Source organism: Sciurus carolinensis, chromosome 4 (genome assembly GCF_902686445.1).
Source record: "Sciurus carolinensis chromosome 4, mSciCar1.2, whole genome shotgun sequence".
In the NCBI taxonomy this organism is placed as follows: domain Eukaryota; kingdom Metazoa; phylum Chordata; class Mammalia; order Rodentia; family Sciuridae; genus Sciurus; species Sciurus carolinensis.
The window spans coordinates 177,064,454-177,079,791 of NC_062216.1; the positions used below are offsets into that span (position 1 = coordinate 177,064,454).

At 46.0% G+C, this 15,338-nt stretch overlaps 1 protein-coding gene across 12 annotated transcripts; it reads right to left on the reverse strand.

Annotated features, from left to right (window-relative positions):
• Positions 1-403: 403 nt before the first annotated feature.
• Positions 404-14,878, reverse strand: Rabl2b (RAB, member of RAS oncogene family like 2B). 12 transcript variants are annotated; one of them, XM_047550354.1, is made up of 9 exons: positions 14,749-14,878; positions 13,237-13,383; positions 6,401-6,430; positions 5,225-5,304; positions 4,441-4,520; positions 2,270-2,381; positions 1,929-2,026; positions 1,583-1,666; positions 404-1,423 (listed from the first exon to the last, which is right to left on the reverse strand). In XM_047550354.1, the coding sequence occupies exons 2-9, from the start codon at positions 13,341-13,343 to the stop codon at positions 1,343-1,345; spliced, it is 672 nt and encodes a 223-aa protein (XP_047406310.1). In that variant the 5' UTR covers positions 13,344-13,383; positions 14,749-14,878; the 3' UTR covers positions 404-1,342. The 12 variants fall into 12 exon arrangements, with proteins under 12 accessions (XP_047406310.1, XP_047406311.1, XP_047406306.1 ...); XM_047550355.1 differs by having other exon boundaries at positions 1,929-2,023; positions 13,237-13,387; XM_047550350.1 differs by having other exon boundaries at positions 13,237-13,387.
• Between the last annotated feature and the right edge of the window lie 460 nt (positions 14,879-15,338).

Consider the following 15,338-nt stretch of genomic DNA (forward strand, 5'->3'; position numbering starts at 1 on the left):
AACCTTCTGGGCTGGGGTAGCTAAGTGGTGGCCTGCTTGCTCGCTTAGCATGCCCTGAATCTGTTCCCCAGCACAGCAAAACAAAAGAGAAAAACAAACCAATCTTCAAATTATTAGTCATTTATAATAACTAAATTAAAAAAATTCCACCTGCAAAATCCCTGAACAGGTGAAATCTAAGCTGAGCACGTGCAAATCACTTACATAAAGGGGAAACATTTGTTTTCGAGCTCCCAGATCAATACCTATTCTTTTTAAAATGTTGCATTCCACTGCATTTCTCCTTTGGTCAAAAGTTAACTTGGGTTACCCGTGGCAAATCAAGGCAGACTCCCCTAATTAATTGGTTGATGATCTGTTTTTGTGTCTTTTTGCTCAGAACCACAAAGCACACATGTATATTTAATGTTTGTATTTCAATCTTTACTAAAAACAGAAACAGTACAAACAAAATAAATTAAGGACCCCAATGCAAATGATGCCCAAGATGATCATAAAAGCACAATAGCAAGCCACAGACACTGGACATGGCTCAAAGGCAATAGGACAGCTCTTCCTCTGCAGCCCTCGGCCACCCCCAGGAGGCACGTCTCACTTGTCCTACAGAAACTAAGGAATAACTCCCAAGCTGATGGAGAGGCTTCAAAGGGAGCAGTTCTGAAAGTTGATTTCTTGTCATTCAAATGGGTGTCCTTGTGGCCTGGCTGTTTATCGTCAGTACTGTTTACTTTCCTCTGTGTATTTGTATGACCAAGTAGAGCTAGACTTGTTACTAGTTTTTATTTAATTTTAATGGCAAACCTGTTCCTGTGATCTTGGCCTGATCTAGAAGAGCTCCTGAAATTTTTAGGGGTTCAAAAACTTGAAATGAACATCTGTCTGCTTAAAAAATGTCTTCTAAAAAGTTGACTAAGGAGACTAAAGGAGGAAAAAAGACAAGGCCCCACACATTCTGCAGTGCGGGACTGGGGTAATCAGGGATGAGCAACCATTCTCTTGTAAGAAATGCAAAGAATATTTCCTGAGGTCAATTTGGGGAAGAAAAAAAAACAAGAAACAACTACCTAAATATCTGTCCACTGTGAAGAGACACACAAGTGTGTTCTTTGGTTCCTTCCACTGCCCAGCTGAGGGAGGGTGAGCGATGTGAAAGACACCGATCCTCGATTCTGTTGCGAGCAGTCTGGGGTACCTCACATCTTTCCAGGATGCTGTTGCTGACCTCATCCTGTATCATGGGGTGGTGGGTTTGTGGGAGGCTGAGTGAGGCTGGCCAGGAGAGATCCCCATTCAGAGCTGGAAGGATATTCCAAAAGGTCCCCACCCCGAGGCAGCCCTCTGATCAGGGGGGGAGCGGGCTCTTGGTCCTGCCACTCTGCTCCTGGCTGGGCGCATCCTCCTCTTTCTGCTCCAACTTGAAGTTCTGTGAACGAGGTCACAGGTGAGGTTTGGCACTGCATTTGCCCAACTTTAGATCTGACACACTTAAAGGCAGTCAGAAGTCATTATATCGTGTTATATTCTACATCTCTGAAGAGAAGGCCTGCTTTTCCTATCCCATTTAGGATTTGGTCTGACCTACCTCAAGCTCCTGCAAAACCTCATCCATAAAGTCCTGGGAATTCTGTTTGTAAGACACAGCTAATCGAATTGCATCATTGAAGAGCTGTGGGGAGGTGGAGACGGTGGGAAAAAGTGTGGCAGTGGGCAGGAAGCCCGAGACCCACACCTAAAATTGGCCACCTCACCCTTGAGTTCACCCTTTCCCATGCAAGGCCACTTGCCTCATCAAGCCCAGGCCATCACACTTTCCCTTCCCTGCCACTCACTGGCCCTGCCCTCCCATCCCTTTCCTTCCCAGCCTCCCTGTAACTGTCACCTGACAGTTCCAGCCCCGTCACTGAATTGCTTCTATAGACTCCCATTACCTTCACGACATTGGTGCCATCAGCAGCTGAGACAAAGTACAGGGGCAGAGAGAACTTCCTGGCAAAATTGAAGTTTTTCTGGGTCACATTTATGTCTGCTGCAGAGAGAAGTAGGGCATTGGCCATCTGTTCTGGGGAAAGGAGAGGGGTCTGGAGGGAGTGGGGGCCCTGTGCCACCAAGTGGGGCAGAAAAGATCAGGATTGTGTCCTCTGTATCTTAGGAAGAGGGCAAGGATGGCTCAGCTGACAAATTGCTGACAGCTGCCTGGCCCAGGAGAGAAGAGGAAACATGGTGACAGGTCCCCATGAATCACTGTCACCCAGGTGCAGGGATGGCCCACCATCAATTTTGTTGGCCACCACGATGCATGGGATCTCTGGCCTGAACTCCCGAAGCTCTGCATACCAGGTACTCAGGTTTTTATAGGTGACTTTCCTCTGCACATCGAATACCTGCAAAGGATATAGAAGAGTGTTCTGGTGTGTCAACGTCTCTGCGCTCCACCTAGGCGACACACACACAGTGTGAGTAGGTGTCATAGACCAGGACCCCAGACTAGCACCCTTAGAAGAGGGTCTGAGAGGAGCCAATGGACATTTCACAGGCAGAAGGCCACTTCCAGAGAGAGAAGAGAAGTGAGAGGACTGAAATTGAAAGGGCTAGGAGTGACCTTCCAGTTCTCAAGGGACATACTTCAGCTCCCATCTGCCTCCCTGCACCACCTGTTCAGTATCCTTAGTTATCAGTACTAGAAGTCTGGGAAATCCTCAAAGGCTTCATGTCATCTGGTGATGAGCCCTTCCTTACCAGAGGGCAGGAGGGGACAGTTCTCTGCCCACGGTGCAGCCAGCTGCCAGGCTCCTGCAGCAGTACTTGGATCTTTCCCCATTGGCACTTGCGTGTGCACAGCAAAGAATCCATGTGCCAGAGTGGGCAGAGTGCTGTGTGCACTCAGGGTAAAGAGCAAATATAATGACAAACATCAGGGGAGGCTGTGAACTGGGGAGGAGCTGGAAGGAAGACAGGGAGGGTGACCAACTCCTTCTGTGTGCCCTCTGTTGCTGCTCCTTATGGGTGAATGAAAGTCACTCAGGGCCAGGATGAGTCTGTGCATATTGCAGGTAACCACTAAGTGGAAGGCAGGACTGGAAGGCTGGATGGTGCCAAAAGCTACGGGAGGCAGAGCAGACTTCAATACCAACAGTGATAGCAACTTATCCACCCAAGTGCTCTCACCGGAGAGACTGCAGCCAGAGTGAGGCACAAGATCTGCAGGGTAAGCCACAGCAGCAATACAACTCTCAGCTGGTTTCCCTTGGGTGCTGTCTTGGGGTCACTCTGTGAGTAAGCCCACATCAGCCCACACCAATGAAGTGCTGGGAGTCACATGGAGAAGTACTTACTGCTGGTGGCCCAGCTGGCTGCCAGTGTGTGGAGGTACCTGGGGGGTCTTCTCAGCTGAGACCCCAGACCCAGTACAGAACTGTTGTTTTATGCCGTCCAGGTTCCAATTTTGTGTGAAACCAGTATATTGGGCTGGGAATGTGGCTTAGCAGTAGAGTTTATAATATGTGCTAAGTTGGGTGCCATGGCACACGCTAGTAATTCCGGTGGCTCGGGAGGCTGAGGCAGGAGGATCGCAAGTTCAAAGCCAGCCTCAGCAACTTAGTGAGACCCTGTCTTATAAATAAATAAAATTTAAATAAAAATACACACATACATACATACAAACAAACAAACAAACAGACTGGGGATGTAGCTCAATGGTTAAATGCCCCTGGGTTCAATCCCTGTTATCAAAACAGAAGTGTGGTTAGTGTGCACAAGGCCCTGGGTTCAATTCCCAGTACAAAAAAACCCCAAACCAGACTATGTGTTATTATAACACGTGATGTTATAGACAACTAATATTCATGAAAAAGTTTTAAGTGGCCCAAAATGAAAACACATTCCTTTTCAGCATTTAAGAATGATGACCCGAGAATGGAGCCAGGGAACCCACAAGCAGGCATTCCCAGGAGGCATTCCCTTCCAGGCTGCTTTGGGTGCTCCTGTGGAGTTCACTGTATCCTGGTCAATGAATGGAATCCTGAAGAATGTTCCAGAAGCACAGTGGGACACTGGGAAGGAGATGAGGGATGGTTTGAGAGGGACGGTCCCTGGGAAGCAGCAGGGCAATGGGAGCTCCTCTGAGGGATGGGCCCAACCAGAGAAGGGCTGTGGCCCTGTCTCTGTCAGATCTGCTGCTGGAGCCCTGAGGGTGTTGCTCACCTAGAATGACAGTTCTTCACCTTTCCTTTACCCATCCCCACCTCAGGCAAGCTTACCTGGCATGTTCTCACTTAGCAACTCCGGGAAGCACCTGTGGTTTGAAATCTTGGTGGCTCTGATTCCCTCTCACAGGACAGAGGGCTTGGTTAGGAGGGCTCAGGACTGCTGAGCGCCCTGTTGCCTTACCCCTCAGGGCAGAACTGCCCAGTGCTTTTGTTTACCTCCCATTTGGTCTCATACCATGATGCAGGCGTGGGCCTTGTGGTAGTAGGAGGCATGCATGCTCTGGAACCGCTCCTGGCCTGCCGTGTCCCAAAAGTCTGTAATGTGAACACAGCTCTGACTGCCTGACAGGGATGGAGGGCAGACCCACATGCCCCAAATATTTCTGTACAGGTGTCTGTGTGCAGAAACATGACACATGTGGATAGTGCCATGTGTGAGTGCATGTGAGGTGCATGGGAAGGAATAGACATCAGACAGTTCCACATGTCCTCAGGATGTGTACCAGGTGTACTGAGAGGTGTATGTGTGTTTGGGCCAGGGCCAGGGGCCAGGGGCCAGGAGGAGGATAAAGCAGACAGGAAGTCCCACAAGGGGAAAGGTAGGTGCCCCTTATCCCCACACTCAAGATGCAGGGTCCTCCAAAGTTTCAAATTCCATGTGCCATGAACACAGATGGTGAATAGTCAGGCAGGATGAGTTGCCTCATGGAAGGTCAAACCCCATGGCAGATGATGCTTAGGCCACATATGCTATTTCTTTACACTGGCTGAATGAGAACCCCTGAAATGAAGATAGCTACTGCCTTGTCAAGGCCTCTGCTCCTCTTTCCTCACCTTTCTGAACCTTGCCCTGTACGCTGGTTCAGGCCTGGTGTTGGGGTTAGAGGCAGTGTCCCTTCTTCCCTTCCTGGCTCTCTCACCTCCTGCCTTGACTCCCTCCATGGACCTCCTCAAACCTGTCTTCCTCTCCCACTTCCTTCCCCTTGAGGCTCAGTGTGGCCTGAGCCTATGCTGCTCACCCACGAGGATGGTCTTGCCGTCCACAGTGGCCGTGTGCTTATACAGAGTCAGAGCATATGTGGACAGCTGCTGTGGCTGGCTGCACACAGGTTAAGGAGCAAAGATGAATAATGGTAGCTAAGAAAGGGGCAGGGAGGGAGGTATTTGGTGCTTGGGTTGATGGAATGAACCCTCTCCCTCTTTTCTTTTCATTTACTTAGATTTTAAATGAATGAATTTTGTAGATGGAGAATGAGGCTCTCACTGGCACACACTCCAATAGGAGGGTGGCAGGGGCTGGGAGTGTGCCCTGGCCATCAAGTTCTGAAGTACACCTGGACCAGGATTTCAGAGAAGCTGTCTTAAGTGGCACTAGAGAGCTGAAAAAGACAACTGTGGATGCCTTCTATATGGATAGAACTCTTGTAGCCTAGAAAGGAAACCCTAACCCTAGGCAGCAACATGGCTATTCCCTGGAAAAAGGCACCCACAAACCAGACAGCTGATAAGCTGTTTATAAACCAAAGTTTGCCTGTGTGTGAAACCCTAACAAAAAGTCTGGGGCATAATGCCTCCTGAAGCAAAAAGATGCTGGATATTGTAACTAGCAGAGCCAGCAGTTAGGCTGGGTGCACAGGAGCATTTGCTATGAGGTGGACAAAAATACTAAGATCTGAGAGCAACTGACTTCAGCCTTACAGTGCCAGGGCAGGAAGCAACAGGCTCTGGAGGTCTTCTCACTCTTGGTTCTAAGTGGGCCAACCTGGGAGTTGCAGAGAGGGCCTCATTCCAACATAAGCAATGCAACAATTCATGGAAGAGAAGACAGAAGTTTATATTCTACAAAGTTCATTCCTATCAGAGACTTATTAAACCTTATGGAGCCTGAGCTCTGAGGTCAGAGGTTAAGGGAGAGCTATGAAGGAGGGAGGATCTGAATCCAAACATTTGATCCAGATCAGGTGTTATCAGCCATTCTTACCACCTTCCTAATACAAAATAAAGCCAAATATGACCGAGTTCCAAAAGAGATGGCACTGATCATGTGATGGCATGCAGGTTACCCGGTGAGTAGGCAGTGTGAAGGAAAGCCAAGCATTCATTTGCCCTCTGCTCTTCCCTGGTGGATGGAGGTGGAGATGCATCAGAGTGGGAAGAGTACAGGAGCAAGGGGCCTCTCCAGCCTTGAAGGATACAATCCATTCATGAGAAATCTCTCCATGAGTCTGCAAGGGAGTGTTCAAGGCAGTCATTAGGTAGTGTCAGGATGACAACCTGGAAGTCACATGTGGCTTCCCCCTCTCTCCTATTAACTTCCAGCCAAATGGTTTCTAGGTGAAGTCCCCAACCTAGACTCGTGTCAGTATGAGTACACAGACCAGTCCATGCGAGGCTCTTAGATTCATGATTTCTACCTCAGCATGCTGTTTTCTGCACAGGGAAACTGAGGCCAGAAAGACTAGCCTCCACTGAAAAGCCATTTCCCCAAGATTCTGGAGGTCCTAAGGACTTTGCTCAAACTCAATCCAAGCAGTGAGATTGACCCTGAGGACTGCTTATAGTAGGGAAGCAGTTCTATCCATCTCATATTTCTTTCTCCCTTTCTACTTTGTACACACAGCAACTGAGGTACTAGTTATTTTATTCTCCCTCAATCAGAATGAAATGTGGACCAGAGCAGTTCTCAAGCTTGTTGCTTGCTGCCCAATGAATAGGGCATACAGAGGTGCAGTGGGGCTCAGTCACCCCCTGAACGTGTGAATGTGAGCACAGTCAATAAGCTTAATGCAGACCCCCAAATCCAGGCACCTCTCTGAATCCTTTTATGGCTTTCACATACACTGCCACCAACTAAAAAAAAGAAAAGAAAGAAAACCACCCTCCCCCAAAAGATCTAATCAAGATTCTATCACAACACAATTATTTAAAAAAACAAATTTTAACACCCTTGTATTTTAAAACTGAAAGATAATCAAACATATAAATAATAATCAACTTATAAATAACAATCAGACATATAAAACCACTTATAAATAACTTATGTCAAACAAGAATCACTGAGGGCTGGGGTTGTGGCTCGGTGGTAGAGCACTTGTCTAGCGTGTGTGAGGCGCTGGGTTTGATCCTTAGTACCACACAAAAATAAAAACAAATAAAATAAAGGCATTCTGTCCATCTACAACTACAAAAAAAAAAAAAAAAATCACTGAACTTTAGAACAGAGCAAAAGAAATTCCCCAACATGGACAATAGTGAGAAAGTAGAGTGGAAAACGGGAACAGGTCCTGAGGGACCTGTGAACTATAAAATGATGTTTGTCACTGAAATCTCCAAAGGAAAGGAAAAAGAAGACCAGACTGGAAAATAGAAGAAATAACACTTAAAAATTTCCTAAATTTGGCAAAAGACATAAACCTAGGAAGTCCAGAGGTTGAACATATGTCGAACAAAATAAATCCAAAGAAATCCACAATAGGACACTGTTTAGTCAGCTCCTAAACTCTGGAGACACAGAAAAAACCTTGAAAGCAGGGCAAGGGCAAGGGCGAGGGTGAGGGTGAGGGTGGGAGGGAGCAGAGAGAGAGGGGAGGAGGGAGGGAGGGGATAAAGAGGGGAGGAGGTGGGAGGGAGGGAGAGAAGAAAGAGGGGAGGAGGAGGGAGGGAGGGAGAGAAGCAAGGTTTACTTATCTTTAGGGGAAAAAACACTAAATGATCCCTCATCATAAACTACTGGGGCCACAGGAAATGACACATACTTCTCAAGTACTCGAAGACAGGAACTGTCAACCCAGAATTCTAAATGCAGTGAAAATTCTTGAGAATAAAGGAGAAATTGAGTTTTTGTTTTTTTTCTTTTTCTTTTTTTTTTTTTTTTCACATGAAGGAGTAAGAATTTGTTTCCAGCAGGCTACCCTAAAAGAGTGGATAAAGGAAAATCTGGAAACAGAAAGGAAATGATAAAAGAAGGCAACTTGGAATATCAGGAAGAAAGAACTAGGTAAGGAAATGTCGGGGTTTCGGCCGGACCCCTGGCCATAGGTGTGGCAAGGCCAAGATGGCGCCTGGCAGGATGCCAGTGTGGTTGAGTGTAGCTAGCTTGTGCGCAAACAACTGATGTCGCTTGAGGAAGTTTCAGTGATTGGTTGAGGCCCCCTCATGGACACTGCATGCCTGTATATGCTGCCTGTATCTGTCCACGCTCTCCCCTCGTGCTCTGTATGATGATTGGTCGCTTGGAGGCATATAGTGAGGTGTAGCTTCCCCCAAAAGGGAAGAAGAATCTGTTGTTAATAAAGAAGCTTGCCACCCATCACGTCTCCGGGTCGACAAGGAAAGCGACAAGGAAAAATACTGGAAATACAATAGAATGTCTTCTCTCCTTTAAAATTTTCAAAAAATCTATTTTTAATGTTTTTCAAAAAATTCATTTTTAATGTTTAAAGCAAACATTGTAACACTGATGGAGGTCTCAGTTACACAGAGGAAACAGTATTACAGTTAAACAGAGGTGCGTAAAGGATGTAAAAGCAGGCAGGGTTGTGATGCTTCACTCCAAAGGTCTGCAGACTGGTAAGGTGCATTCACATATGTGATACCTAAAACCACCAACACAGGAGCCACACAGAGAGGTACCCTCAATAACTATAGATAAATGAAAATCAATTTTTAAAAAAGTTTAAGTAACTATAGGAAGGCAGGAAAAAAAAATTCAAGGCCAGATGGGCAACTTAGTGAGATCCTGCATCAAAATAAAAACCTACCCAAAAGAAAAGCCCAGGACTAGACGACTTCATTGGTTAATTCTAGCAACCATTCAAAGTGTTTACAGCAAACCTACTCAAAGGCTCCCAAAAATTATAGAGAGGAGGAACACTGCCTATTTTTTTCTGTGAGGCCAGCATTGCCTTGATCAAAGCTAATGAAGGTACAAGAAAAGAAAACTGCAGGTAGCAGAAACCCTCAAAATACTAGCAACTCAAATCCAGGACATTAAAAGGATTATGTGCCATAACCAAGGGGTATTAGTCCGTGGAATACAAGGGTAAGAAAACTGAGCAACCTAATACATCACCTGAGTGGAATGAAAGAAAAATAATCAGATGATCATTTCAACGGATGCAGACAAAGGATAATACATCTCAAACACCACTTTATGAGAAATCACTCAGGCAACCAGGAAGTTACCACATTCATTGGCATGCGGTGGCTCACAGTATTCTCTGTACATCATTTTCATTTCTGTGAAGTGAGTATTCATGTACTCAGCTTCATTTCTCTTTTCTCTTTTTTCCTGGTCAGTCTGGTTAAAGAACCAACTTTTAGTTTCACTGATTTTTTTTCTCTATTTTTTTATTTCTCTATTTCTTATTTTTTCTACTCTTTTGATTACCTCCAATTAATTCCTCAGCAGAGTAAAGCCATATAAGAAAAACTCACAGCTGATGTCACACTCAGTGGTGGGAGATTGTTAAGCCTTCCCCCAAGTTCAGGAATAAGGCAAGGACACATGCTCCATGCTTCTATTCAGCGCTATACTGGAAACTCTAGCCAGTACACCTATGCAAGAAGGAAGCAAAATTCTTCCAAAACAGAAAGGCAGAAACACAATTAAGAACACCAAAAAAGACTGAAAAAAATTTACCAAAAGTGAAGGATATAAAACCAACACACAAAAAGTAACTGCACCTCTATTCACTTGCAATGAATAACGAGGAAAGGAAATAATTCCTTTTACAATTCCATGAAAAAGAATAAAATACTTAGAAATAAATTTAATCAAGGAGACAGCAGGCTCGCAACACTGAAAACTACAAAGTGTCGCTGAAAAATCAAACCAGACCTAAATAAATGGAAAAACTTCTGTATCCGTGAACTTGAAGACTTCATGTTTGGTAGACAATACCACCCAAAGTAATTTACACATCCAATGCAATCTCTTTCAAAATCAAAATGGCTTTTTTTTTGTAGAAATAGAATGCACATCCTTAAACTCTTATGGAATTCTAAGGGATTCCAAGTAGCCAAAGCAATCTTGAAAAAGGAAAGCAAAGTTGGAGGACCGACACTTCCTGATTTCACATCTAAACCACAAATGTGCAGTAATCAAAACAGTGCCACATAGACGTGTAAGCCAATGGGACAGAAGAGAAGCCAGAAATAAAACCTCCATGTGTGGTCAACTGATTTTTGACAAGGGTGCCAAGACCATCCAGTGGGAAAGGACAGTCTCTTCAATAAATGGCGCTCAAAAACAAGCAAAAGAAAGAGTGCGGACCCTTATCCCATCCCAAACACAAAATTTAACAAAAATCAAGTGAAAATAAAGACCTAAAGTGCTAAAACTATTAAACTCTTAGGAGAAAATACAGGGGGAAAGTCTTCATGACCTTGGATTTGGAATGATTTCTTAAATATGATACCAAAAACTCGAAAGAAAAAAAATGAGTAAATTGGAATCATCAAAATTAAAAACTCTGGTGCATCAAAGGAAACTATCAAGTAAATGAAAAGAAAACTCAAAGAATGAGAGAAAATACTTGAAAATCATATATTTGATAGGAGTTTAGTAAGCAGAATATATAAAGATGCCCTACAACATCACAAAACCCCTAAACAACCCAATTTAAACATGGGATATTTCTCTAAAGTAAATACACAAATGATCAATAAGAACAGCAAAGGATGCTCAGCTTCATTACTCCTGGGAAATGAAAATCAAAACCACAATGAGATGAATGGCTAACATCACAGAAGTGGAAAAGAAGGTGGGTGAGGTTGTGGAGAAATCAGAACCTCTGTGCATTGTCAGTGGGAGCGTGAAATGATGCAGCTGCAGTGGAGAACAATCTGGCAGCTCCTCATAAAGTCAAAGAGTCACTCCTAGGTATATGCCCAGAAACCTGACTGCAGGGAATCCAACAGACATTGGGAATATCCAAAAGACAGAAACAACTCATGTGCCTATAGGAGGAACCCAAGAACAGGGTGGTGTAGAGATATAACCAATACTATTCTGTCATAAAAGGAATAAGTTCTGATACAGTCTATGTCATGGATGAACCTTGAAAGCATTATGCTAAGTGAACCCAGCCAGGTGCCGTGGTAAGTGAACAAAGGGAGGGTTCTTATATATGGAGCAGGGTCTGACTGGTGCTGACTAGTGCTGAGCATTTGACAGTAAAAAGGGGTCCATGCAAGACCTCTCTGAGCTGGCTGGCTCAAGTGTTGTCAGGATATCTCCTCTCAAAGGCATCTGATGCAGAAAGGTGGCACATATAGGAATGAAGGGAACACCCTGCTAGGAGGCAGTTCCAGGTCCAGGATGCCTGGGGGGGTGGGAGCTACATCATTAGAGCCCACACTCAATGGAGTCCTGGGGTGTTCATAGGGAAAATGGCATCTAAAATAGCAAATATGCTGCATGAGGAAAAAAGGGCTCTTTAAGAAGGCCTGTTGATCTGTGCTACCACTACTGTAAATTTCTAAACTGCAAGAAGGTAGCACAGCTTCAAAACCCTCTGGAACTGAGGCTGTGCAGAGATAGATGCCCCCAGATATGAAGAAGACAGGCATTAATTAGCTTTTTTCTTAAAAAATATTTTAATTGTCGATGGGCCTTTATGCTTTTATGTATTTATATGCGGTGCTGAGAATCTAACCCAGTGCCTCACACATGCAAGGCAAGCCCATTAATTAGCTTCTGAATGGGGGTTTTCTCCTGAATTTACAGATACTTAAAATCTTGCATAGAGTTCCAGTGAAATGAAACCAAGATTTTTCTCTCCTACCTATCTTCCTTCAGATACACAGTTTTCATCCTGGTCTCTACCTGTGGGACATTTTACATGAGATATTGCCAGGGAAAGGGGGTTAGCTTATCTTCTAAACCTCATGGAAGTCAGTGCTATGGTAATCTTTGATGTCCTGTTAACTACTTAGACTCTTTTTGGTACAGTTTTAAATGAGGATGGAGGGCTGGGTAGCACTGACTTTGCAGGCAGGTCCCATTGGATCTCACACCAGGTTGTCTTCTCCCAAAGGTCCACCAGTTAGTAAGCTGACAATCTACTCCCCACGTGCCTTCCAATCATGTTCTCTCTTGTCAGTTCTACACTCCAGTGGGGATAAAGGGACTGTTATTTATTGGATAACTTTCCTAAAGTATAACATCCACATCACTTTTGTTATATGGGACATTGTTAAGGAGGTCAAAGCAACTGTAAAAATGCTAAAGGAGAGCTGCAGTGTGTGAGTGTGGAGTGGGGAAGAGAGGGAACATGCATTCATGAAGATGGCCTAAAAACAGCAGAGCTCCTTCCAAATTCTTTATAGCTACCTGAGCCCAAGGTAGAAAATGAGGTGGGCTGGGAGCTTCTGGGAGGTAAGACTAACACAGACATCTAAGCGGGGACAACTCTACCTCATCCTGGGAAGGTGAATGGGCATGTGCTCTCACCAGTTCTAAACAGGTGAGAAGTAGGACGTGTCATGGAGACAAGTGGCCAGCGCTGCATAGCCTCTCCTCACCAGTAGGCAGAGTTCCACAGTAGATCAGATAGGTACTGAAGTCAATAGAGTAAGTCAATTGTGATTGCTATCCATACTTTTCAGTCTCGGTGAGTTGCTCCAAGAAAGCATCTTTACCACCTGTAACCAATCTGTCACTTTCTTCTCTTCAGTCCCACTGCCTCAGGCCCATAGTCCCTCAGCCCACATGCTTCATACAGAAGTTCCTTAGTTCTCGCCTCATCATCCTGGACTATGTCAATAGTCTCTAGGGTAACCTGCTCTGTACCTTCTGTCAGGACTCATGGAAAACATTCTAATTCCTCTATCCTTTTGACTCACTCCTCACTCCCTCAACACACACATCTGCTGATGTGATTCCTTTGTTCCCCTGTGCACACCTGGGTTCCAGTCAAGACTGCTCCCTCACCAGCCAATAGAAGTCATGGTCCTCTGCCTCTGGAGGACTTTACTAACAACCCAGATCCATTGGGCCTGGTCTTTCTTTCCTAATCTCCCAACATACTTGGACTTGCCCACTGCACTGTCCCCCAGGCAGATGATCTTCACGTTGTCATCAGCATCATATTTCTCTTGGTCCAGGTCACAGGGTTTGGTTCTATCCCCTGCCATTGGCTCTCAGTTGTAAAGGCCCAGGTAGGTGGTCTTGTCACTGCCTGGGAAGGTCAACAAGAGATTACGATTAGACATAAGAAGTCCCCTCAACCAAATCTATTTCTTCCTCCTCCTAGATGGGAAAAAGAAGCCCAAGGACACACATCTTTCTCCCTTTACCACTGACTTGACTGGTACATGCTAGGCCTCACGGTTGTAACCTCATCCCACAAGATTCTATGTTATCTCCCTACTGCAAGTATGCTCAGGCCACACTTCCCACCTGACATGCTGAAGCTTTACAAGTACAACATATGGGTTTTCTTATATGTCAAACAATGATAAAAATAGTACCCATGTGACATGATAAGTATGAGACACTGTCAGGCAAAACCAATCTGAGTTCTTATCACTAAATGATGTAGCCAAAGATGCCTAACCCACATTCCTGACTATCTACCCTCACAAATTTCACCTCTCCTGATCTTCCATCCTGCTGCAATCAGCAGCTGCCTCACCCTCTTCAATGTGGATATTCCTCAAACCCTCTTCTACAGGAGATATTTTTAAAACCCTCTAGTAGGTTCAAGCATCTCCTAAATGCTGAGGATACTAAACTACATGGAGAATGCTCCCCTTAGTGCCGGATTCAGACATGTAATTGACTGCCAGACCTGTAAATAGATGAAGGCCTGCAGGCAAGTTACATGTTAACCCAAGTGCTACAGTCCTGCCCATCACAACTGCTGCTCTTCACATTCCCATCTATACAAGACATCACACCATCCAGCGCCATGTATACCCATGTATAAAATCATCTTTAGACTGTTCTACTCCCCTCACACCCGAATATGGGACTGCAAACATTCCTAAGATCCTTAGATGCCTGGGCACACAGAAATGATACTCTGATGATGACCTAACAACACTAATTGTCACTTACTTAGCATTTACCCTGGGCAGACCTCGCACTGGGTTCAGCGGGTATGAGACACACCCATAAAGTCTGCTGCGGAGTCAGAGGTATGCACACGGGTTGCTTGTGCCAGCACAGTTATTGCCTTTGCACAAGCAGGAACTGAGCCTTGTTCACTGCGGTACTCTCGGCCGTCAGTGCAGTGTCTGGGAAGTGGCAGATGCTTGGTGAGCACGGTGAGGTCTCTGCTCCTTCCACTTCCTTTCTGTGAGCGAAGCGATCTATTCGAAAGCCAAACCTAACCTATCGCTGTGCGCTCGAAGACCTTCAATGGCTGACGCTGTCCTCGCGATGCAGGGGACAAGCTCTCTTTCATTCAAAACTTCTGGGCACCCACCGCTCGGCCGCACTGACCCTTCCCCAGCCCTCCCTCCGCCCAGGGCCCACGAACTGCTCCGAGGGGCGGGTCCCAGAGACCAAGGCATCCCCAGGAGGCCTCGTCCTCACGTGCGGTCCAGGGAGACGGCTGGAGACACCAGGGACGTCACCGCTCTCTGACCCGTAGCCTCTCCGGGTCCACCGGCCAGCCCAGCTCACAGCTCGAGGCGCACCGTCCTCCGCTTCCGGCTGGGCAGCGTCCCTGCAGCTGCTACGCAACCGCGCCAGGACCCCGAGGAGGGCTGCCCGGTAGAGTGCCCGAAGGACCCCCTGGGCGTGGGGTGGCTGGCGTAGTGCCTGGCGGCTGGCGGGCCAGGGTGTGGCGTCCGGCCCCTGCGCACCCTGGCTTAGCTGCTAGGGGTCTGGAGTGGGTTTGGACCGGGACAGGGCTGGGTGATCGCGCCCATAGGCCCCGGAGAGTGGAGGGAGGGCCATCAGCTTTGGATGTATATGACGAGGAGGTAGCTACAGGTTGTAATTCTCCGATGGGTAAATTTGAGCAAATTTCTTGTCTTTCTATCACCGACTCAGCGGATTATGTAGCTCGTGTTAAAGGACTGAAATCAGTCAGGGCTAATAAAGAGAGGGTTTATTGCATTGATTAATATAGCAAGGTGGTTACCCATAAGCAGAGAAACCAGGAGAGGTGGCTCTTCTCC